The 26,316-nt window shown below is 39.7% G+C and overlaps 1 protein-coding gene across 3 annotated transcripts in view; it reads left to right on the top strand.

The window, feature by feature from the left end:
• Nucleotides 1-26,316, top strand: part of ITPR2 (inositol 1,4,5-trisphosphate receptor type 2) — a 563,379-nt gene that overhangs the window by 129,421 nt on the left and 407,642 nt on the right. For all 3 annotated transcript variants that reach the window (XM_043881798.1, XM_043881799.1, XM_043881800.1), the window contains 2 exons: nt 1,397-1,492; nt 15,442-15,486. In XM_043881798.1, the coding sequence (XP_043737733.1) occupies nt 1,397-1,492; nt 15,442-15,486 (141 nt within the window). The remainder of the gene's footprint in view (nt 1-1,396; nt 1,493-15,441; nt 15,487-26,316) is intronic.

The following is a 26,316-nucleotide window of genomic DNA, read 5'->3' as shown; positions in this document are numbered from 1 at the left end:
TAGTCCATGGGATTGCAAAGAATCAGACATGACTAAATGACTAAACTTTCACTTTCATTTCATACGTTAGCACACAGAATTGAGGCCGGGGCAGGAGGCAAAGGATATCAAAAAGAAGAAGGTGATCTGCTGAAAAACAGTGGAAAGTTATCTGAGCACTCTAATATGCTTTGTGATATTTTCTCTTCACAACAATCCTAGGAATTAAAACTACTTATTACCTGAAGAAACAGGCTTCTGAGATGTTACATTCCTTGCTGTGATCATACCATAGTCATTAACATCAAGAATGTATGCTCAGTTGTAGCTGACTCATTGTGACCCCATGGATTGTAGCCCATCAGGCTTCTCTGTCCATGGGATTATCCAGGCAAGAATACTGGAGTGGGTCATTGGTGGGACCCAAAACCAGTTGTCTCTGAAGTGGAGAACTTGAACTTTGCTTCAACACCGAGCCACTTGTCATGAGCGGCAGTTTCAGACCTTCTACCACTTTCATTTTCAGTGCACCTAATGGCTCAGCATCTAGGGCAGGTGTCAAAGAACATGTTAGTAAACAAGCAACACAGGGAAAGAGCCAGGAATTAAGTTAGTCCAGACTTCCAGGCCTTGGCTTTGTGGTTCTCTCTGCCTGGAATGATCTCTTCCAGTCTCTCTGCATCACCGTCTCATTCTTATCCATCAGAGTGCCCATGCTGACTGCCATATTGATCCAAAGTAGCCTTCTGTAGGGAGTTTCCCTGGTGACTCGGTAGTAAAGAATCCACCCTCCAGTGCAGGAGTCGTGGGTCTGACCCCCGGGTAGGGAAGATAACCCTGGAGAAGGCGGTGGCTACCCACTCCAGTATACTTGTCTAGAGAATTCCATGGACCGGGAAGCCTGGCGGGCTACAGTCCATGTGGTCGCAGAGAGTAGGACACGACTGAGCATAAGCACAAGACTTCTCTAGGTTTTCGGTCACGCACTCTATTTATTTCCTCCTGGTGCTGCCAAATCTTATTCATTGAAAGCTTAGTCTTGTTCATTGCTCTGGTCCCTATTGCCTAGAAGAGTACCTGGCACCTGGTAGACTCAACATAATCTGTTGAATGAATGAATCACAAATGTGGGGAAGCCCCACAGTATTTCCAGTTTGGGCCTGGAAACATGTCTTTTGGAGTAAGGCTGTATTTGCAGATATGAGACAGGAGAATCATGCAAGCCCAGTGAGGTAACTATTCTCTTACTTATTTATGGGGAATCTTGTTTTTTGCTACATTGGACTCCTGAAAAGGTATGTTAGGTTTGACAACTTTAACGTGAACATGCGGGTACCCCATGTAACCTGTTGAGATTTGCTTGCCAGGAACGTGCATGTCTTTTAGCCATTATTTTTGTTTCTCTTTTTGTCTGTAGGTAGTTCATCATGATCCATGCCGTGGGGGTGCAGGACAGTGGAACAGCTTGTTCAGATTTAAACATCTTGCAACCGGGAACTATTTAGCTGCGGAGGTAAGATTAATGGATATAGTGCTGTAAGATCTCTGATTCGGAAGTAGTGAAAGAGGCAATAGAGAAGATGTATTTGTAGGAACAGTATTGTGCACATTCGATTATTGCTAATCAAGTACTGGATTGGCATGTCCACTATTCTCAAAATGTAAATATTAATTGAAATCTTGAAATAATCTTTGTTTTGAAAATAAAAACAGCAGAAACCTCCACAGCAGAATCTTGTGGTTGGTTTGTTGGAAGGGTATTTGGAAGAGGGTATCTGATTGGGATTCATCCTGAGACTTCCTGTTTGACTTCACTCTTTCAGAATGTCTCATTTGGAACCCGATCAGCTCATAGTTGGTGTGGTGTAGTCTAGATAGATTCAGATTGATCTTCTGTGGCTATTCTTTCACTGATGGGTGGCTTTCATTGTTCAAACCATTGGAAAGGAAATGGTTTATCTGCCCCCCCCGCCCCCCTGAGATATTGCACTGTCCTAAACCTGTCAATAAAAATGGTAAAAACGTGGAAAGGTCTTTTCTTTCTCCACTAAATGCATGTTGACAGTCAGAGTGAAGAGTGGTAGAAATAACAGCACTGAAGTTGTAGGAATGATTTAATTAAAGTTTAGTTATCTGGTTTAAAACTAGGTTTGAAAATATTTGTTATAATTTTTAATGTATTTTTTCTTAAATCTATTTAAAATTGAAGCATGGTTGATTTACAATATTGTGTTAGTTTCACATTTACAGCAAAGTGATTCAGTTATACATACATAGTATACATGTTGTATATCTATATATATGTATTTATATTCTTTTAAAAATTCTTTTCCATTATAGGATATTATAAGATATTGAATATAGTTCCCTGTGAAAGTGAAAGTCACTCAGTTGCATCCCACTCTTTGTGACCCCATGGACTATAGTAGTCCGTGGAACTCTCTAGGCCAGAATACAGGAGTGGGTAGCCTTTTCCTTCTCCAGGCCCCAGGTCTCCCTCATTGCAGGCGGATTCTTTACCAGCTGAGCCACAAGGGAAACCCAGAGTTCCCTGTACTATACAGTAAATCTTTGTTGTTTATTTTATATATGGTATTGTGTAGAAAATCTTTGCTTTCAATACATGAAATATCCATTCATTTTACTCTTACCTCTGTTTTTCCACTTGGAGTTTCTTCTGGGATTCTAAACCAGAATTTTGTCTTGGGATGTCTAGCATTAATTATCTAACTTTTGCTTTTGTATGTTTCAGAGGGTAGGTAGGTGGGGCTGGAAAGCTGATGAGAAAAAGGTGGTGTAAGCAGGAAGTTTCTATAAATATGCTAACCCCAGTCTAAAGTAGAACTCAAACCCATTACGCTCTCCATCATGTTAATCTGTGATGGTTTTCCTTATAGTATTTCCCACGTTCTCACTTTTTATATGTCTTATTGACTTTCTCTGTCAGAATGAATACTCCCTGAAGGCAGGAATTCTTTTTTTTTTTTTTTGCTGACATTACCACTGCATGCCCAGCACCTGGGTAAGTGCCTGATACTTTGAAAGCACTTGGTGAATACATTTTGAATGAATGAATGAATATGAAGAAGCTATTTAGGCTTCCCTAAGCTTAGAGAATGAGAAAAAAGAAAATTATAGAATTTGTATCTGAGACACATTTGAGACCATATTTGGGCAAATTAATCTCTCCAAACTCCCGTTTCCTCTGCTAGAAAATGGGGATAGTCACAATATTTATATAAGTTTATCAAGAGAACGAAATGATATAAAGTGCTTGACGTAATGTGTGACCATGGTAAGCTTCCAGGAAGGAATGCTGGCATGATTAATTTTATTATATGGCAAGTAGAAAGCATTCTTACTTTTATAAATATCTGACTCAATTTTAATGAATCGGCTCACTTAAATGAAATAGAACTTCACAGTTTATGGGCTGCTTATACCATAAATGTTTTGAAGTAACTTTTTTTGGAAAAGTAAAGCTTTGGAAAAGTTAAGCAGTAAGGTAGGAGAATCTTGTCTAAAATAAGAATTAGAAAAGTCTACTGGGTGTCCTATCAAAGATTAGAAATGAAGATTAAAGTTCTCTTAGAGGTGGGGAAACAGTCAAGTACAACACATCTTGGGAGAGGGTGGTGGGGGGCGCAAGGAAGGGCAGCTGCCTGGTGGATGAATAAGGCAGATGGAGAAGAGAGAGAGGCGTGTTCAGGCAGTGAGGCAGAGGAGGTGTGTTCATTTTACAAACTAGCTTCATACGGGTAATTCATGTGTGTATCACACATAAGATATATGTGAGTTTAGAAGTGATGCTAGAAGGTGGGAGGGGAGTGATGGGGCCAGAAATGTCGGGTAGCTGGTTTTTTCAGGTCATATATATTAAGCCATGCAGAATGTGTTTAATCTTTAGCTTAAAGAGCAGCGTTCTAAATAATCTGTGTTCAAAACAGACCACTCCAAAGTGGCACTGTCCAATATGGTAGTCACCAGCCGGGTGTCAGCTATGTAAACTTTATATGTTTAAGTAAAATTGGAAAGACTGGCAGCCTGGGAAGTCACACAAGCAACAGGAAAATCAAATGGGCTGAGTCACAGATGCCAAGCAAGAGAAGATAGGGTTTCAACAAGGAGGGAGTGCTACAGAAAAGGTCAGGAACAAAATGTCTTCACAGCATTTGGCGAGAATATGATCATCTGTGACTTCACTGAGAGCATTTTTAGTGAAGACCAGAATGCAGGGGGCAGAGGAACAGACGAGGAAGCCAGCAACCAGAAGGAGGTGTGGACTGAGATTTGTATAATGGTTGTGAAGGGGGAGAAACAGAGTCATAAAAGGAAGGGAAGAGTTCTATTAGATTTTTATAAAGTGTTTTTTAAACAGTAAGATGGATGAGCTGTTCTAAGGAAGGATCTATCAGAGGGCAGGATTTGGAGGCATGTTACTCTTTTCCTCCAACTTTTCCACTTTCAACACACCTATTTATAATTTCAAATGTTAATTTAGTATGCTTGAGGCACCCCTGGTCAACTGGATGATACAATTCTTAAATTGGCTTTTAGTTCATGGTGTTTATATTGGCCAGTATGGCAAAGAGAGCCTGGAGACGTGGGAAGAAAAGTCCCAGGTAGACCACTCACAATCTGTCTGCCTTTAAGCAAATATTTGACCTCTCTGAACCTCAGTTCCCTTGTGTGTGAAAAAGGTGATAATATATATTATATGGGATTTTTGGGAATTAAGTAATATCTTGTGAATTTTCAGCTCCTTGTGCATAAAGGGTATTTAGTAAGTATTAAGTCCCTTTGCTTCCACTGGGAGGAAGGGGAAAGGAAATGTGTAGCTGTGTTTATTATTACTTTAAAATTTATCTTTATTATTTTTGTTATCCAGAACTGACATTTCTTTGTCAATCAGATAACTTAAGGGGGAGAATGTTTAGGGAACCACCACTGGCTACCTTGTATCTAGAACAGTCTCTGATAATTTATATTCAGTAAGTATTGAATAGTCTAATGAATAAATCATAGCAAGAATGAAGTTTTAAATCCAGTCATTTCGCTTGGCAAAACAGGAAACCCAGAGTCAGAGAAGTGATTTATTTTGTCCGAAGTTAAGAAACAAGGTTAATGATAGTATTCAGGCTGAATGCTACACTTGGATTGCTTCATCCCTGTCAGCGAGTCTCAGCGGAGGATGGTCTTGTTTCCAGGGGGTGTTTAACAAAGTTTGGAGATATTTTTATTGTCTCAGAGCTACTGGTATCTAGTGCTAGAGGCTAGGGATGCAGCTAAGCATCCTATAAAGTGCAGGACAGATCCCACACCAAAGAATGGTCTGGGCCCAAACGCCACTGGTGCCAGTGTTGAGAAGCCGATGTATGTTATACTGAAATTACATAATAATTTTATTGACTGCCTCCTAGGTGAAAGCGCTGTTCTGTTATTGTGAAGAAAACAAAGATGACTAACATTTTGTCCTTGTCCTTCAAGAGTGTGCAATCTGGAGGGAAATTATATTAACTCATCACTGGGACATCTATTTGTCAGATGTTTCCAGCATACATAAATATCTGAGATAACAGGTTATGTGTAAGGTTTAAATTATTAACATTTAAAGACGACCATGATAAATCTCTCAGTAAGTTTAGAGGGCTGCCACCTTAAATCTAAGTACATATGAGAAAAAACACCTAAAATTTTTACTTATACTTTCTTAATCTTATATTCTATTTAACCAGTGCTTACTGGGTGGCTAAGTTATTCAGAAAAATATAATAAGCTTATTTGTTTAGAAATGAAGGGGAAACTAAAGAAAATTAGACTATTTCATATGCTGAATATTCTGTAATCTTAACTGTGGAGACAAAACATGTAAATTACAAACAATTCAAGAATAGCACCATGTTTTGTGTGTGTGTGTGTGTGTGTGTGTGAGAATTGTAGAAACCATCTAGGAATTAGGACGGTGATGTAATAGGATATAGGATATAACACTGTTGAGACTTTATTCTGTAAATTACTAAAGTGAACTAAGGTTTAGAAATGAACCCTTACTCAGTTTGACTATCTCCAACAGTGTTAGCGAATTGAGGGTTTATTTTTGAATAATATACAGTGCTACTAACTCATGGACAAAATGTGGAACAAAACATTTAATTGTGAATTAGGTAACAGGGCATTTGTGACTGTATTATTAGGCTTCCTTCTATAATGTCAGTTTCTGTGGGCCATGCAAGAAATGAGGTGACATGAACGGAAGTAAACACTCATATATTTTTGCTTTTTTTTCCCTCTTTAAAAATTTATTTATTTTTTAACTGAAGGATAATTGCTTTACAGAATTTTATTGTTTTCTGTCAAACCTCAGCATGAATCAGCCATTGGTATACATATATCCCCTCCCTTTTGAACCTTGCTTTTAATATACAGCACGGTTGTCAGCACACTCCTTGCCATTTTGCCATAGATCTTTTTCTTGTATCACCTTATTGGTGCAGGAGTGTTCACAATCCTGTCTGTGGTTGAGAGAGTAATTTTATCGTAATTTGATATAGGAAAGCCTTAGTAAATAGTTCTTCCATAGCTGTGGGAAGAATTATAACTCAGATATCACAATTTCTAATCTGCTGCATTTTCTTTCTTTGCATGTTATTAAAGGACTAACTTTTGATGATCATTTCCCAAATAAGGTAGCGCGACAGTGAAAAATAATTTTGTTAAAGATTTTGTAATTGCCCGTTTTAAGACAATCTTATTTATCTGTAGATAGGCCAGACTTCCACCAGATGGCAGTAAACACTTATTTCCTAACTCTAGAGTAGTCTTTGGATTTTAGTTAATTAAAAACTTAGTACTCAAGAACTTGTACATTAGCCTAGAATCTTATGTATATGAGGGCTGTAGTTTTAAATACCTCAATGTTTGGTTCTCTTTCAAATGTATCAGCCATAGTATATGAAAAGGGTCTTTATGTGTGTGTATGTATATATATATGTATGCAAAATTTATATACAATAGAGGAACATACATACCAGACTCTTTATATACAATAAATATATATCAAAATATAAATGATGCCTGGCACATGTCAGCATCCTGTACATGTTATTTTTCCCTTCTTTTCTGGCCCTAACCATAATAGCTTGGCCCTGAAATGCCTCGTCATTGGAAAGAGGAACATATGATTATTTAAAATTATACATGTGTTGATTTTATGACTTCAGTGTTATATATAATAAAAATTGATCAAAAGACATTTCATTATAAAAAAGTAATTTTTTTTTACGAAAATGAACATAAATTTTGGACTCACAACTTGCCATCTGCTGCTTGCTATTCTTTAGAGACAGTTGCAGCTGTCTTTAATTTGATAAGTGGTATAGCCATGACTTTCACTGTCTAGGTGCTTATGATATTAATCTGTCTCTCTGCCACTTTTCCATTCTAACTTGTCATATTCTCTGCCTGAGTTCATTCTAATCCTCTTTGCCCACTTAAATGAAGATTCCCTTCAAAGCTTAGTTTCAGGACTTCCCTGGTGGTCCAGTGACTAAAACTCTGCACTCCCAATTCAGGGGGCCTGAGTTCTATCCCTGGTCAGGGAATTAGACTCCACATGCCATACCTAAGAGATCTCACACACCTCAACTAAGACCCAATACAGCCAAATAAATAAATACGTAATTTTTAAAAATTAAAAAAAAAAAGTTTAGTGCCTATTTGCTCTTTCTCTTCTCTCTCTGTTACTTACTCTCCTGGCTGCAGTGGGCCATGACTTTGATCTTAGATATTTCACTGCCATTGAAACTCAATAATCATATCTAAGATGAAATTGTTTCTCTAGAGAGACTAAGTTTTCTTAGCTCTGGGTGAAAAACTTGGGAGTCATGATAAACACTTTTCCTCCCTCAGTTTTCCCCCTCAACCTTCAGATTCTCTTGACTCTATCTCTGTAGAATCTTTCCCATCCGCTTTCTCCTTTCTATTTCAGTCTCTTTATTGATGTTGGGGCTCTACCACCACTTATTCCAACCCTGCACTTGGTTACATTGTCCCTTTTATCATCTGTCTCTATCTCCTGCTAACTATGGCCAGGTGAGGATTTTTAGTGCACTGTTTCTGCAAACATTTTCCCAGTGATATATGCAAAATCTTCCTGAAGATGCAAACTCTTTAGCATGTGGCAAAAAAAGCCCCATTGGTTAGGCCTTCCTTCTCACCTTGGATCATACCAGTCCTCATCATGGGGGTGGGAGGGAAGTCATTGGCTATCAGAACTGGAAGCTGGAGCTTTGGAACCGTCAGCCCGGTGCTTCTGAATACCCTGCTCTTCAGTGGTTTAACGTAGTGTGCCCCAGGTGCCTCACCTGGAAAATGGGGTTAAGCGTTGCTTCTAATAGGATAATTCTATGGGGAGAATTAACCTTTAAAAGCATATAAGAAGTATTCCATAAATGACATTTACGGGCCTTCTCTGATCAAGGCTCATTTTCTCAGATATTTGGCAGTAGCTCCCCTTGTACTGCTTGTCTTCTTCATTCCAGCCTTCTTTCTTTTTTTTTTCTTTTCAGTTTTAATTTTAAATTTTATTTTTTAACTTTTAATTTTATATTGCAGTGTAGTTGATTTACAATGTTGTGTTAGTTTCAAGTGTAAAGCAAAGGGATTCAGTTATAACTACACATGTATCTGTTCTTTTTCAGATTCTTTGCCCACAGGTTATTACAAGAGTATTGAGTAGAGGTCACTGTGCCATACAGCATCTCCTTTCTGAGGATCTATTTTATATAGAAAAGATTTCCTTCTCTCCCAGTTGTAATTCTACCTATCCTTCAAGGCTTCACTCATATGTTACCTTCTCCAAGAATAATTCTTTTTTTTAGAAAATTATTTGTTTGCTTGTTTTTTGGTTGTGCTGGGTCTTCGTGGTGCACCCGGGCTTTCTCTAGTTGTGGTGAGCTGGGGCTACTCTTCCTTGCAGTGTGTGATCTTCTCATTCTGGTAACTTCTCTTGTTGCAGAGCAGAGGCTCTAGGTGCTTGGGCTTCAGGAGTTGTGGAGCATGGGCTTATTTGCTCTGTGGCATGTGAAATCTTCCTGGACCAGGGATCGAACCCACGTGTCCTGCTTTGGCAGGCGAGTTCTTGTCTACTGTACCACCGGCGAAATCCCTTCATGAATAATTCCTGAATAAATTTGCCCACCATAGATCCCTCCTTCTTCTGACCTATTATTATTTATAAATTGTTCATTCCTGTCTTGTATCTCTTGTCACATTCTATTTTGTATTACTGCTAATTGTATTTATGTCTTATTTTCCCTCCTAGATTGTAAGGTCTTGTGGTCAGGGACCATATTCTCTTTGTCTCTGTGAAAATACCTAATGCCACCATGCTTTGTCCATTATAGATGCTCTATTAATATTTATTGAGTAAATGATTGAATAACATATTAGATCTCTCTCTCCAATGCCATATTTATAATTCATCTTTTAACATAAAGAAATACTTGCTTTAAAGTCCTAAAAGATTCATGAAGCTTCATATCACTGTGTCTTTTTTACTCTTCTTTAGAAATATATTTTTTGATTCATCCTTAGTCTAATTGCTGAATTACTATTATAGTTATAGTTAGGGAAGGAAGTCAGCAGTAAAACATATAGTAAAGCATGTATTTATTTGATCTTTGGTTAATGTTGGTGAATTTATGTAGCCGTAGATTTATTTGGGTACTCCTTCCTTCTTCTCCTTTTTCTTCCTCTTCTCCCCCTCCTCCTTACTATTACTATTATTATATTACTTCAATGAATTTACTGAAGCAATAATTTTTTATAAAAAAGGCCACATTGCAGTCTGTGAGACACAAGATGGGATGATATCTAACTGATGAGCACCTTCTTTAGTACTGTTACCAAAGACATTAGTATGTAAAATTTAATGATGTGGAATTAGTATGATTAGGCTTTAGTCATAGACTTCTTTCATTTTACAGATGAGAAGCCTCAGTTCTTTCAGTGTTAGATGACCTCTCCTAAGACCCATGGTATTTCCTTTCAGACCAGAGTCTAGAATCCAGTTCCCTATACATCTGTCAGGCACTGGACTGGGTGATGCTAAAAGGGTGAAATGTGTGAAGAGAATTTTAGAAAGTAACATTGACTTTAAGGTAGAATGTGACCTGTGTCTTAAAGGGCATATGTGATTCTGTGTTTGACTTTGGTACATTAATTCCTGTTTTTGTACACATTTTAGTGATGGATATGTCATGGCTTCTAGCATGAATTTGATTTACTTTACAGTTTCTGTAACCAACTAGTCCAAATGCTTATTGGATGAAAACTTTGACCATATGATATATCCTGGTTAAACTTGCTGCATACCTTTTGAGTATAGTTTAGCTATAATTTTAGTATATATATTTTAATTTAAAAGAAAATTCTGAATTCTTCAAACTTAAAAAAAAATAAAACAATGATCCTTTTTTTGTTAAAGGCATTTTATTTTATTTTTAATTTGGCTACACCACACAGCACGCAGGATCTTAGTTCCCTAACCAGGGATTGAAGCTGGTTCCTAGCAGTGAAAACAGCCAAGTCCTACCATTGAACCTCCACGAAACTCCCTAAAACAGTGATACTTGACTAAGATAGCTGAATAAACCCCTTCTGTGCCCTTTGTTGGAACTTTTATTACTACCGAGTAAAAGTGTGTCTTTTTGAGTTTGATTTAATCAGTACACTGTCTTTTCACCTTCTACCTTTCTCTGTTGAATTTCGAAAAACAAGAATAGTACTATTCTGGAACTGACTCATTTAATCATAATTCAGGGGAATTTAAGGAGCTTGAGGTATACATCTCCATAGAAAAGTGAAGTTCAGCCTCAGATCTCCCCAGTTACTGGCCTGGCACCAAGAGGCAACTGGTAACTGGATTCCTATTTTATAACCCTTCCCCCACCCCATTGTCTGTCTGCTCTGAAAATTGGAAGACTGTTGTCCAGTGGCTCTGGGACTGGCTTCTCCTTTTCAGCATCTCCTCTCCCTTGTACCCCCACTCACTTTCTGGTTTGTTTAACCATAGTTCAGCTTTGTCTGTTCTTAGATTTCATATGAATGGAGTCATACCATCTGTGTCTTCTCCCACTTTAAAATTGAAATATAGTTGACATAGTTGTAGGTGTACAATATAATGACTTGGTGTGTGTGTATACACACACACACACACACACATATATATAGTGGTAGTGGTAAATATATATATATATAGGCACTAGTGGTAAAAAACCAGCCTGCCAATGGAGGAGATGCAAGAGACACAGGTTTGATCCCTGGGTTGGGAAGATCCTTTGGAGAAGGAAATGGCAGTCCCCTCCAGTATTGCTGCCTGGGAAATCCCATGGACAGAGAAGCCTGGCGGGCAACAATCCATGCGGTCGCAGAGAGTTGGACATGACTGAAGCAACTTCACACACACACACACACACACACACACACACACACACACACACACACATATATAGAAATGATTACCACAGTAAATCTTGATAACATCCATCACCACAGTTATAAAATATTTTTCTTGTGATGAAAACTTTGAAGATCAACTCTCTTAGCAACTTCCAAATATACAGTTCAGTATTATTAAATGTAGTCACCATGCTGTGCATTACATCCCCAGGACTTACTGTCTTAACACTGGAAGTTTGTACCTTTTGACTCTGCCTTCCTCCGTTTCTCCCACGACCATCCCCGCCTTTGGTAACCCCAGGTCTGTTCTCTGTTTAAGTCCGTGTTCTGTCTTTTTGTCTCGTTGTTTCAGATGCTGCATATAGGTGAGATCATACAGGATTTGCCTGTGCTCTGCTTGGTCACTCAGTCCTGTCTGGCTCTTTGCGACCCCACTGACTGCAGCCTACACTATTTGCCAATCTCTGTCCAACTTATTTCACCTCGCATAAGGCCCTCAAGGTCTGTCCATGATGTTGCAGATGGCAGGATTTCCTTCTTCCTTTTTGTTCTTTAACGATTGAGTAATATTCCACAGTATATACTTCTGAGATCCTTCCTTGTTATGTACATCAGCTCTGTGTTTTATTGCTGACTAGTATGCCGTTGCTTGAATATCCATGTTTTGCTAATCCAATTTCCTGTTACATGATACACATTTTGTCTAAGCTTAATTTCTAGCTCAGTTTTATATCCCTACCGTTGTTCCTCCCCATCTTTCCCATCATCTTCAAATGAGTATGTCTTTTTAGTTGATTTTCTTCGAATATGGTCTGCAGGAAAGTCCTGGAATATGAACTCAGCATACACTGTTCTTTCTTCAGCTGAGGAAAGCTTTATTTTCCACTATCTTTGATTATTGCTTGTGTTTCACTTACTTTCTCTTCCTTTTAGTACTCTGGAGGTCCATTAATTGATACCCCATTCTCTGGTCCTCTATGACTATTTCCTTTTTCCTAATTTTCATTTCTTTACATGTTTCCTCTGGGTTGAAAGATGGCTGTTCAATTTTTGTTCTTTGCATCAGTCATTTTCTATAACATCAACTATGCTCATTCCTGCTGTTGACATGGACTTTAATTTTGTATTTATGTATGTTTTCACTATTATTGAAATTCCCCTTAATTTAGCTTATTTTTATATTGTGATTCTTTTTAATTATTTTATTACTTATCTTATTATTTTATATGTTTAGTAGTTCATATTTTGCTATCTTCATATAGAGGCAGTGTTCACTTGTACTTTCTTGAATGTGCCAAACCATTTCCTGAAAACTTATTTTGTATCATATTGGGCTTCCCAGGTGGCTGAGTGGGTAAAGAATCCACCTGCCAGTGCAGGAAATGCAGGAGACGCAGGTTCGATCCCTGGGTGGGGAAAATCCCCTGGAGAAGGAAATGGCAGCCCACTCCAGTATTCTTGCCTGGAGAATCCCGTGGACGGAGGAGACTGGCGGGCAGTCCATGGGCTTGCAGAGTCGGACATGACTCAGCACGCTTGCAGGCATACCATAGATAATGTTCAGAAAGGCTCTGAGAACAAATTCCCCCTGTTTTAACATACTTTGTAATCTGTCCCATATTGTTTTTTCATGCTTTCCTCCCTTATTATCCTCAGAAGCAGAAGGGTTGAGTGGATGATCTTTTTGTTCCTCTTCCTTTTTCTCAATCCTCTTGCTGAATCTTTAGCTGCAGGGCAGCCTACAGGGTCCCTGCCTACTTCCCAGTTCCAGCAGGTGTCAACTCTGCATCCCTGAGATCTCTTGCGGTTGTGTCTCTTCCTGGCTCCTCTGCTGTTTCCCCGTTATCTCCATCATCATGCAGTGTCATTCCAGAAGACATTACATTCCAGATATCATTACAGTTCTTTCTTTTCTCATTGTTTCTTCAGGCAGAGCTTCTTAGAAAACCCTCTGCCATCATCTGCTCCCTCCACTTGCTGCCCATTTGCTTTCTAAGCTTTGTTGTATCTCTTTGATCTTGAGAAGCAGAGAGAGGTAATGGAGAGTGGATGGAATGATGTGCTCAGATATTCAGTTGTGTCTGACTCTTTGCAATGCCATGGACTATATGTAGCCTGCCAGACTCCTCTGTCCATGGGATTCTTCTGGCAAGAATACTAGAGTGGGGTGCCATTTCCTCTTCTAAGGGATCTTCCCGACTCAGGGATCAAACTTGATTCTCTTGTGTCTCCTGCGTTGGCAGGCAGATTCTTTACCACTGGTGCCACCTGAGAAGCCCAGATAAAGGATGGGGGGAAAATTTTCTGCTCCATTCCACAGCAGCTTTTCAGGGATGGAGAAGCACTTCTGTATGGGTCTTTGGTTGGTGAATACTCAGGTTCTGTGGGTAAGCAGGCAAATCGTGGAACTGCAGCCAGTATCTTCTGAACTGTGTTCACTTGGCCACTAGCCTGAAGTGAGGTTGAGATTTGCCATGAGATGACAACTGGGGAGGTATTGCCTCTCCTCCAGCTTTATAATTACTGTTAACTCATTGAAGATTTGAGGTTTAGATTGTTTTCAGTCTAAGTCTTCAATGTTATTGAGAGTTTTTTGCTTTTTGGTCTCTTTTCAGCACCTTCATTAATATTTAGCAATTAATTGGAAGGGGCATTCGTCAGAGCTACTAACCAAGTGTCATACTGAAAATGACCTCTAGCCTCATGTCTTAAGTGGTGACTTTAATTACCTGGTGTTTCATATTGTATACACAAACTGACTCGCATTAATAGGATTGCATTCAACTGGACAGCTTGTTATTTTGAGAAAACAGCCTGTAAACCAAATGACCAATAAGGACGCCTTTTTGAAACTGTGTAGCCTGGTGGAAAGATGGAAGGCAGGAGGAGAAGGGGACAACAGAGGATGAGATGGTTGGATGGCATCACCGACTCAATGGACATGAGTTTGAGCAAGCTCCAGGAGTTGGTGATAGACAGGGAAGCCTGGCGTGCTGCTGTCCATGGGTTTGCAAAAAGTTGGACACGACTGGGCGATTGAACTGAAGTCCAGTGGGAGTCAGGAGTTATGAATTCTAGCCAGCTGGAAATGTGTGGGTCAACACACAGCATATCCAGATCTCATGCTTCTCATTGGAATGACCCCCAAACTACTCCACAGCCCAACCTAGAGACATGAGTTCTTTTTTGTTAAATAATCCTCATGCATTAGCTGACTTAGGTGATGCGTGTATGTGTGTGTATATGTATATATATGTGTGTGTGTGTATATATATATATACTTCCCCTTTTGCTTGACTTTCTTTTCTTGTGTGTATAGCATGTGCAGCAGGATCTTGAATCACAGTTAAAACTTGCCTTTGGTCTACTTTTAAAACTTGGTGAGGGTATTATTGGTCAATGGCAGGTTTTGTGGTAGGCAAAATGAAGTTTCTCGAATGCTTCCTAGGAGATGAGATTGTCAGCTCTCACTTGTTCAAAAATGTCAACAGTTTGATATAAACAAAGGCCATAGCTTTGGTATTTTACCTCTAGTTTCCTGCCACTCGGATTTGAAGGTATTTAGTAATACCTTCTTTCTTAGCCTCTTTTTATGTGAAATTTAGTTAAGTATACGTTGTGTGTATGTGTGTGTATGCTCAGTTGTGTCCAACTCTTTGTGACCCCATGCACAGTAGCCTGTCCACCAGGCTCTTCTGACCATGGAATTTTCCAAGCACGAATACTGGAGTGGGCTGCCATTTCTTCCTCCAAGAGATCTTCCCAACCCAGGGATCTAACCCATGTCTCCTGCATTGGCAGGCAGATTCTTGATCACTGTGGCACCTGTGAATAGCAGGTCAGTTCAGTTCAGTTGTTCAGTCATATCTGACTCTGCCACCACACGGACTGCAACACACCAGGCTTCCCTGGGAATATAGTGAACTAGAATTAAAGATTACTGGTCTTGTTAATGTACTTTTAATAGCAATTCAAAACTAGTTTTGTTTTTTTGATTTTTAGCTTAACCCTGATTATCGAGATGCCCAAAATGAAGGAAAAAATGTGGTGAGTAGAACTATTTTTTTTCTCCATCAAATACAAGCATTTTATTTATATTTTATATGAACAAATTGAAGTTAGTAGACAATTTGAAGACTAGGGACTCTGAGAGAGAGACTCTGAGTAAGAGTTTGTGAATCGATGATAAAAATAAACGATGAGGTGGCTTAGAGTATAAGGAGATGATCAGTAGTGGGTGTTTAGGGAGATTTCTAGCAACTTGGAGGCTATTTATGATAGAGCGCTGAAGGCAACTGGGTCTCTGAGGTATGCTGGGTCTAGGTTTAGTTTTCAGAAGTGCATAGAAATTAGGAAAGAGGAGTGGAATTGTGACTTAATATTAAAACAGGATAATGGAAAAATCATTTTTGATTCAAAATAACTTGGGTTTTATTTATGGAGAGAAATTGAAGCATTCAGCAAGTAGATAAGTTTTGTTTCTAATATTCTACTCTATGCTACTCAAAAAGATCTCAATCATTTTTCATTAAAAATACTTATTATTATTCATCCTGCTCATCTCATCCCCACTTGTAAAGAAAATGACTTAATGATGACAACATGATTTAATTCAGTAAAATTTTAGAGAGGAAGGGATGCGCCAGAGGGAATGGGTTTGGGGTACAAGTGAAGCTGTGTGGTAATAGATGGTAACTAAACTTCTGGTGGTCAGCACTGACTGTGTACTATAGGATGTTGAATTATAATGCTATATACCTGAAACTTATTAAAAATTCAGAAAGTCAGGATACTTTGATGTGAAATAAATAAAGCCCAGATGGTGGGCTAGATTTCTTTTTTTTTGTGGTATGTCTAATTATCATTTATATTATTGTTGTTATATTTTTAAGTTACTTCTATAACTGCTATCCTTAGAAAGAACTAAGGACAAGACCTAGAAGTCAAATTCCTGTTTCTCAGTTTCCTACAGGAAAAGACTGTGAACTACTCTTTAAACTGATTCAGTCTCCCCTCTTTTAATAGAAAATTGGCAGCCCTGAGACTCCTGTTTTCCATGACACACAAAAGCTAGTAAACATCTAGAAGTGGCTCAAAATTTATAAGTAAACTAATTTTATATGACCAAATAGAAAGTTTAAATAACTTTTATGATCTGAAATCACACTTAAGGGAACAAAACTTCTCAAAATTTTCGTGCCTAATCTTAAACATTCTAATGAATAATTTCCATTGTCTGAAGTTAGTTGCACAAAAAAGATATAACTAAATGTTTTAACTAATCAAACTGATCACATGGACCACAGCCTTGTCTAACTTAATGAAACTATGAGTCGTGCCATGTAAGGCCATCCAAGATGGACTGGTCAAGGTGGTGAGTTCTGACAAAATGAGGTCCACTGGAGAAGGGAATGGCAAACTACTTCAGTATTCTTGCCTTGAGAACCCCATGAAGAGTATGAAAGGACAAAAACATATGACACTGAAAGATGAACTCCCCAGGTCGGTAGGTGCCCAGTATGCTACTGGAGAACAGTGGAGAAATAACTCTGGAAAGAATGAAGAAATGGAGCCAAAGCAAAAACAACGCCCATCTGTGGATGTGACTGGTGATGGAAGTAAAGTCTGATGCTGTAAAGAACAATATTACATAGGAATCTGGAATGTTAGGTCCACGAATCAAGGTAAATGGAAGTGGTCAAATAGGAGATGGCAAGAGAGAATATTGACGTTTTAGGAATCAGTGAACTAGATGGACTGGAATGGATGAATTTAACTCAGATGACCATTATATCTACCATTGTGGGTAAAAATCCCTTTGAAGAAATGGAGTAGCCTTCATAGTCAACAAAAGAGTCCGAAATACAGTTCTTGGGTGCAGTCTCAAAAGCAACAGAATGATCTCTGTTCGTTTCCAAGGCAAACCATTCAATATCACAGTAATCTAAGTCTATACTCCAACCAGTAATGCCAAAGAAGCTGAAGTTGAATGGTTCTATGAAGACCTATAAGACCTTCTAGAACTAACACCCAAGACTGGAATGCAAAAGTAGGAAGTCAAGAAACACCTGGAGTAACAGGCAAATTTGGCCTTGGAGTACAGAATGAAGCAGGGCAAAGGTTAACAGAGTTTTGCCAAGGGAACGCACTGGTCATAGCAAACACCCTCTTCCAACAACACAAGAGAAGACTATACACATGTACATCACTGGATGGACAATACCAAAATCAGACTGATAATATTCCTTGTAGCTGAAGATGGAGAAGCTCTACACAGTCAGCAAAAACAAGACCAGGAGCTGACTGTGGCTCAGATCATGAACTTATGTAAATTCAGACTTAAATTGAAGAAAGCAGGGAAAACCACTAGACCATTCAGGTATGACCTAAATCAAACCCCTTATGATTATACAGTAGAAGTGACAAATAGATTCAAGGGATCAGATCTGATAGACAGAGTGTCTGAAGAACTATGGATGGAGGTGGTATTGTATAGGAGGCAGGGATCAAGACCATCCCCGAGAAAAAGAAATGCAAAAAACCAAAATGGTTGTCTGAGGAGGATTTACAAATAGCTGTGAAAAGAAGAGAGGAGAAAGACAAAGGAGAAAGGGAAAGATATACCCTTTTGAATTCAGAGTTTCAAAGAATAGCAAGGAGAGATAAGAAAGCCTTCCTCAGTGATCAATGCAGAGAAATAGAGGAAAACAATAGAATCGGAAAGACTAGAGATCTCTTCAAGAAAATTAGAGATACCAAGGGAACATTTCATGCAAAGATGGGCACAATAAAGGACAGACATGGTATGGATCTAGCAAAAGCAGAAGATATTAAGAAGAGGTAGAAAGAATCTATGGAAGAACTATACCAAAAATATCTTCATGACCCAGATAACCATGATGTTGTGATCACTCACCTAGAGCCAGACATCCTGGAATGCGAAGTCAAGTGGGCCTTAGGAAGCATCACTACGAATAAATCTAGTGGAGGTAATGGGATTCTAGTTGAGATATTTTGAATCCTAAAAGATGATGCTGTGAAAATGCTGCTCTCAATATGCCAGCAAATATGGAAAACTCAGCAGTGACCACAGGACTGGAAAAGGTCAGTTTTCATTCCAATCCCAAAGAAGGGCAATGCTAAAGAATGCTCAAACTATCACACAATTGCACTCATCTCACATACTAGGAATGTAATGCTCAAAATTCTCCAACCCAGGCTTCAAGAGTATATGAACTATGAACTTCCAGATGTTCAAGCTGGATTTAGAAAAGACAGAGGAACCAGAGATCAAATTGCCAACATCCACTGGATCATTGAAAAAGCAAGAGAGTTCCAGAAAAACATCTACTTTTGCTTTATTGACTACACCAAAGCCTTTGACTATGTGGATCACAACAAACTGTGGAAAATTCTTCAAGAGCCCGGAATACCAGACCACCTTACCTACTCTTGAGAAACCTGTATGGAGGTCAAGAAGCAATAGTTAGAACTAGACATGGAACAACAGACTGGTTCCACATTGGGAAAAGAGTACGTCAAGACTGTATATCGTCACTGTGCTTATTTAACTTATATGCAGAGTACATCAGCCCAAAATGTTGGGCTGGATGAAGCACAAACTGGAGTCAAGATTACTGGGAGAAATATCAATAACCTCACATATGCAGATGACACTGCCCTTATGGCAGAAAGCGAAGAAGAACTAAAGAGCCTCTTGATAAAAGTGAAAGATGAGAGTGAAAAAGTTCGTTTAAGAACTCAACTTTCAGAAAACTGAGATCATGGCATCAGGTCCTGTTGCTGCTGCTGCTAAGTTGCTTCAGTCATGTCCGACTCTGTGCAACCCCATAGACAGCAGCCCACCAGGCTCCGCCGTCCCTGGGATTCTCCAGGCAAGAAGGCTGGAGTGGGTTGCCATTTCCTTCTCCAATGCATGAAAGTGAAAAGTGAAAGTGAAGTCGCTGAGTCGTGTCCAACTCTTTGCGACCCCTTGGACTGCAGCCTACCAGGCTCCTCCGTCCATGGGATTTTCCAGGCAAGAGTACTGGAGTGGGGTGCCATTGCCTTCTCTGATCAGGTCCCATTACTTCACAGCAGATAGATGGGGAAATGAAACAGTGAGAGACTATTTTGGGGGGCTCCAAAATCACTGCAGATGGTGACTGCAGCCATGAAATTAAAAGACACTTGCTCCTTGGAAGGAAAGCTGTGACCAACCTAGACAGCATATTAAAAAGCAGAGACATTACTTTGCCAACAAAGGTCCATCTAGTCAAGGCTATGGTTTTTCCAGTAGTCATGTGTGTATGTGAGAGTTGGACTATAAAGAAAACTAAGTGCTGAAGAATTGATGCTTTTGAAGTGTGGTGTTGGAGAAGACTCTTGAGAGTCCCTTGGACTGCAAGGAGATCCAACCAGTCCATCCTAAAGGAGATCAGTCCTGAATATTCATTGGAAGGACTGATGTTGAAGCTGAAGCTGCAATCCTTTGGCCACCTGATGTGAAGAACTGACTCATTGGAAACGACCCTGATGCTGGGAAAAATTGAAGGCAGGAGGAGAAGGGGACGACAGAGGATGAGATGGTTGGATTGCATCCCTGGCTTGATGGACATGAGTTTGAGCAAGCTCTGGGAATTGGTGATGGACAGGGAAGCCTGGCCTGCTGCATCCCATATGTTCACAAAGAGTTTACGTGACTGAGCAACTGACGTAAATTGTACTGAACTGTTTTAAACTGAGAGCAACTTGCTCTTGCCCTGTGGTGTCTCCTGCTTCATATATCTCATTACCTCCCTTTCTATGTGTGACTCTCAGTAAGGCTGGATTTCTTTAAAAGCAATTTGTATGCGCGTTAGGTCACTTCAGTTGTGTCTGACTCTTTGCCACCGTATGGACTGTAGCCCACCTGCGGGGCTTATCTGTCTGTGGGATTCTCTGGACAGGAATACTAGTGGGTTGCCATTTCCTTCTTCAGGGAGTCTTCCCCACCCAGGGATCGAACCCATGTCTCTTATGTCTCCTGTATTGCAGGCAGGTTCTTTACCATTAGCTCCACCTGGGAAGCCCTAAAAACAATTTAGCCAGATATTTTGATATAAAATAGATACAGTCTATAATACAGTTTGGTAGGAATTTAGCCATCCCTTTTGGAATGAGCAGGTATTATTACTGCATCACCCAAATATCTGCTGTTTGATGGAAACAGTTGGAATATTTAAAGTGATTACTGTTTTATATTGGTATGCAGATTTATGTTTTATGAGGATAATGATTATGGAGGCGATGAATCAAATCTGAATTTCTGGACCTGAGTCAGTCCTGTTTGACTCCTCTCTGCAAAATGATTATCATGTTTACAATAGAAATAAGCTGAAGTCTTAGGTCACTGACCCAGTAAAAACTTTAATTCGTGTCAAAATATCTTTAAATAGAGAAGTAGTTTTTTTTTTTTTTTTTTTTTTTAGATAAATTCGGTCTTTTGTTTGTAATTCAATTTTATCCCCTAGTGTGGGCTTTTCTCTCCTTGGTTTTCAAGTAGCTGTACCAGGATTCTTGGGCTCTTACCTTCCGATGACTTAGGAAAATGCTATCAGTAGCCATGTTTGAAAAGTACAAAAAGTGCCCTTCTTGTAAGCTTGTTTGTGCTCACAATGGTTTCTAATCAGAGACCACCAGGAAAATACATGTACTTGAACAAATGGGGTTCATTACTCTCTGCACTCACACTGTGGGGAATCTCAGTGAGCACATGTCAGGAAGAACCTATTTTAGGGTTTTGGCTTATGTAGTTGATTTTGGGGAGGACTTAAACAGGTGAAGCTTTGCTGTGTGTAGGAATGCTGTCAGGAAGAAGAGGTGTCTTAATACATTTTATCTATGGGCAGGGTAGGTGATATCCCTGTCCTTGCTAAAGAGGCAATAGTTGCTCATACTTCGTAGAGGAGAAGAACAGGATCATCATTTTTTTGTGGCCTGTATGATATTCACAATCTGTTGGTGTTCAGACATGGTTATGAAGTGGTGTCGTTTTGTCTCGATCCATTCCAGTCATGAAGTGGCCTTATCTGGTGTTGCTGTTTTGTGAAATTGTCCATATTCACCAGGAGAACTGCACGGCCCAGCTCGAGTGTCAGGCCAGCTCCTAGCAACTCCAAGGCCTGGCTCATATACCAGGCCAGCTGTTGGATGTCAAGGACTGTTTTTCTCTTTGTCAAGGTTTATTGCTGTGATATTCTGTATGGCTTCTGAGCATGGTGTAGAGACGAGAGAGCTCTTCTTTAGCACCACCATAAACTTGCATAGCCTCAGACAAGTCAGGTAGCTCTCTTGAGACTCAGTTTCTTCACCTGTCTGATAGAAGGAGGATGTTTGCCCTATATCCCTCACTTGCATGTCATGAGGATAAAATCAAAGCAGATGGATGGAAAACTCCTTGTGTAAAAGATGTTGGTAGGTTTGAAAAGTGTAAGTTGTTTCTCTTAAGAGGGCCTCATATCAAAGCTTCAAATTGTGTAGTTGAAGTAAATCTTCTGTGCTCATCTTTTTTTACACTCTATACCATTTGGACATGCTATTGATGCTTCTGGGCGGAGGTGAGGGGAAGAATATAGTGTGTGAAGGTTTATGGAGCCGCACAGAGCATATAAATACGTAATCAATCCATGGTGAAGTTCACTCTTTGTGTTAATCAAGCCTTAGTTAGACTGCTAGATTTTGTTCCTTTGTATTCTGAAGTATAGTTTCTTCTCCACCTCTTAAGCACCTTCTGTTTAAGCAGTGTTCCTAGTGATACTTTAATTGCATACCACACAGGTGGATTTGCTTTTGCTGTAGAATTTTATGATTGGCTCTCATCTGTCATCTCAGAAGCACATCCAACTGGGACATTTGATTTCATTTTCTTTTCTCTCTAAAACCACTGGCTTGAGAGTAAATAAAACTGAGAATATGGAGCAGTAAAGCTAACAATATGGCTGTTCATTTTATACACCATTTACCACCTAGCAATAATGACGTTTCTGTCTAAGAAAGGAAACAGAGGAACATTTGGAGTGTAGCCTGTGAAAAATGAAATCTGTTTCCCAAAACAATGCTATCTCACCTCAGATCTAGGTTCCAGTAACACTGAATTCACTGTGACCATGCTAATTATTTTCTTTTCTAATTTTCCTTATGCTGTCTATTTAATATCCAGTTAATATTTTTCCTGTGATTCAGAAACCTTTATCAAGTGTTGCCTTCCATTTTTTGAAGTTTCAAAGGTTAATGGATGGTGCCGCTGAAATGAGGTGGAGTGTGTCAGAGCTCCCATTAAGACCCAAATTGCTGTATTTATTCTACAAAGAAGCCTTTTATTTCCAATCTTACAAATGTACAGCATCCACAGGGACCCTGTAAATATTGGAACTGTATCAAGCCCAGCTGGGAACCTGACAGTCATTAGTATTTTTTCTCCGTGAAAGCCTGCATCTTTTCAGATGGCTCTTTGAAGGGGACTTTTTGGAGGATAACACTGCCCATTTTCACTTACTTTATTTCTGTGGAATGTGATCTGATTTTTTGAGGGAATGTCTTTTATCTGTGCTGGGGATTCTCAACCCCAGAAATCCTGATATATTGATATTTAGGTCAGATCATTCTTTGGTGTAGGGTCTGTCCTTTGCATTGTAGTATTTTTAGCAGTGTCCATGGATTCTTCTCACTAGATTCCAGGAGTGATCTCCCTATTCTCTCCCCACCCAAGTGTGGCAACTAAAAGTATTTCTGTAAATGACCAAATATCTCTTAGGAGCCAGATTGTCTTCCTTTGAGAACCATCAAAAACATACATGAAACAGAAATGTTCTGGGAAGCATGAAACTTTGCTGAAATAGACTTGAAACTTCTATAGATTTTTTTCTTTGGGGGACAGATTCTGAAAGAAGACCCCCCAGTTCTTTGAGTTTTACTATATATTCATAAGTGGTAAGATGATAAGGAAAAGAAAGAAAGAAAGGGGTCATATTAGGAATTCGTTTGAGAGCACTTGATTGTGAAGGAACCCTGGCAAGAGAAGCAGTGTTTGCGGCTTTAACTGGCAGGGCTGTGTCTGTTACATAAAGTCTGCAGTGAGAGCCCCAGAGGGTCTGGACCGAGACACAGATGCCTGCACATCTTAGGCTGCAGTGGCTGCGCACAGGTCTGAGTCAGCCCTGAAAACGCATACATTATTTCTTACCGAATGTCTCTGGCTCCTCACAGCAGCATCCCTACGTGATGTCTCTGCTGAAAATTCGATGACTCACAAATGAGTCAACAGAGAAGGTGTTACAGGAGGCTGCCTGCTGTTAGCCACGGCAGGGCCCCAGGGAGCTGGAGAAGCCAGTGAGCCATTAGTATCCTCTCTGGCTTCCCATACGGGATTTTCAATTTATATAGTCTGAGAGACGGTGTGCCTTTCCTTCCAAGTGCAAATGCTGGTTTTCTAAAAGCCCAACAGGCTAGGTTAACAGTCTGAGGCCCTGCATGCCCTAAATTGAGAGAGTTTGGGAGAACGAGCTGATGTTAAATTTAACACCTGTTTAAGCTCTGTTGTACTTTAATGTATTTTCATGATGCAAAGAGGGAGAGAAGTGTGCTTCTGTAATTCTCAGCAGGGAACTAGTGTTTTGGGGTCTTTTTTTTCCTTTAAAAGAGATGTGGGTTTATAAACAAAAGCCACAGGCACACGATTTTGAACAGAACTGTTTTCATGTTATGGAAATAAAGCATTAATTTTCTTGTATATTGAAACTCAGTCCATTCATTTAGAAATTGTATACTTACAACTCATTATTCACATTTCATTGTTTAAAAAATTCCAAAAGGCTAGCTTGAAGTTTGCTGTCAAACTGCTTATGACAGCTTGTTAAGCAAATTAACAGAGGACAAGAGATTAATAGCATAAAGCTTTAGACTACAGCACTGTTTTTAAAAACTTCTAAATGTGTTAGAAGCTCCTATTCCCAAATAAACAATTGTTATGCTTTTATAAATGGAACTTATCTGTTCAGTAAAGCTTTTTATCCCCAAGGACCTAAGCAGATGATTTGGGGGTACAATATACATTCCATTTATCCTGTGTATTTAAAGTTAAACCACAGGTCCTAAATAGTATGAGTAATTTAAAGTGAGCTTTTAGTTAGCCCTAATAAGTGAGGTTTCTCTATGGCAAGGATTTTTATTGTCCACTGTAAGAGTGTCAAACTAGAGAGGTCTCTGATCACTGTTCTCAGGATTCCACAGGGAAATATTACCAAGTGGGATATAATCGAAAGTGGGGTTCAGCTGCTTATTGCCTAGAAGCCATTAAAGAGGCCAGGTTGGTAGAAACTGCTTTATTTCAGAGGCTGGCAACTGGCAAGGGATAGGGGGAGAGGACAGATGCCTGTCCAAAGCCAACTCCTCCCCACCCCCGACCCCGTCCCCCTCCCCTCCCCGACTTGACAATCTGGAGGCAAGAGCTTTTATAGACAGAGAGAAGAGCAGAAACAGCACAGTCAGTCCCAATAGTCATCTTGAAATCAGTCATTGGTGGTCTGATCAATATCATCTTAATTGTTTCAAGTACAGTTAATCTTCATTTCCAAGGTTGCTTTGTTTCCATTTCTTTGAGGCCAGTTCTCTGAATTGTGGCAGCTTATGTCATGGATACAGTTTGGTTATCATGTAATTAACTTCTTCCACTCTGCATGAGTTTCAGTATCTGCAAAACAGCTCACGGACCATGGCTCAGAATATTATCCATAGCCCTTGAGGAGGAACTAAAGGTCCTTGACTCTGCTTAATGGCTAAACTATTATTATTTGGTCTCCTTTGACTGGTTTCCTTTGTTTCTGCATGTTCTCACTTCGGTGATTAAACCTATTCTTTGGCTAAAGTTTTTCCATGGACAAAAGGCAGGCTGAGGACATGGGGGACAAGGACCATAGGGTCCTGCTCTATTTCAGTAGGAGGGCAGTCTCTAGGAACCTGGACCTGCTCTCCCTTTATAAGTCCAGAAAATTCATTTTATTAGCTTTTCAAAAGAGGAAAAAGGAGAGTGTAGACAGGAGGATTGACTCCACTAAATGAATTCACAAATGACTGATGTATAATCACAATGTCATCTCTCAGTTCCCCGGGCTTGTGCTCAGTCACTTATTCATATCTGACTCTTTGTGACCCTGTGGACTGTAGCCCACCAGGCTCCTCTGTCCATGGGATTTTTCTAGCAAGAATGCTGGAGTGGGTTGCAATTTCCTGCTCCAGGGGATCTTCCCAAACCAGGGATTGAACCTGCATCCCCTGCACTGCAGGCAGATTCTTTACCACTGAGCTACTGGGGAAGCCCTCTCAGTTGCTAAGTAGACATGAAGCCTTGGGGCAGTTAGTGCATTTTCCCTGAAGGAAAGTCTGCATCAAAAGCTAAATTATGATGAGACTATTGGTGTGCAGATGGTACAGATACCTTTCAGGGATATGGAATGCCTCCAGGAAGACTGGAATACTAATTTGTTGCATCTACACTGGCCTACAGTGAGAGAAACTGTCAAATACTTGTTCATCGACTCTCCAATATTCAGGGTATATGCTTATCTTCTCTTAACAAAACATTTCTTCAAATACAAAAGTGAAGTGTGTGAGAGTTCATTGCTCAGACATGTCTGACTTTTTGCAGTGCTGTGGACTCTAGCCCACCAGGCTCCTCTGTCTGTGGAATTCTCCAGGCAAGAATTCTGGAGTGGGTTGCCATTTCCTCCTCCAGGGGATCTTCCCAACACAGGACTCAAACCTGGGTCTTCTGCATCACAGGCGGATTCTTTACCATCTGAGCTACCAGGGAAGCCCTTCTTCAAATATGGTTCAATGTAA

Source organism: Cervus elaphus, chromosome 22 (genome assembly GCF_910594005.1).
Source record: "Cervus elaphus chromosome 22, mCerEla1.1, whole genome shotgun sequence".
In the NCBI taxonomy this organism is placed as follows: domain Eukaryota; kingdom Metazoa; phylum Chordata; class Mammalia; order Artiodactyla; family Cervidae; genus Cervus; species Cervus elaphus.
Note: the sequence above shows the minus strand (reverse complement) of the source record. Positions and strands in the feature narration are given on the sequence as shown.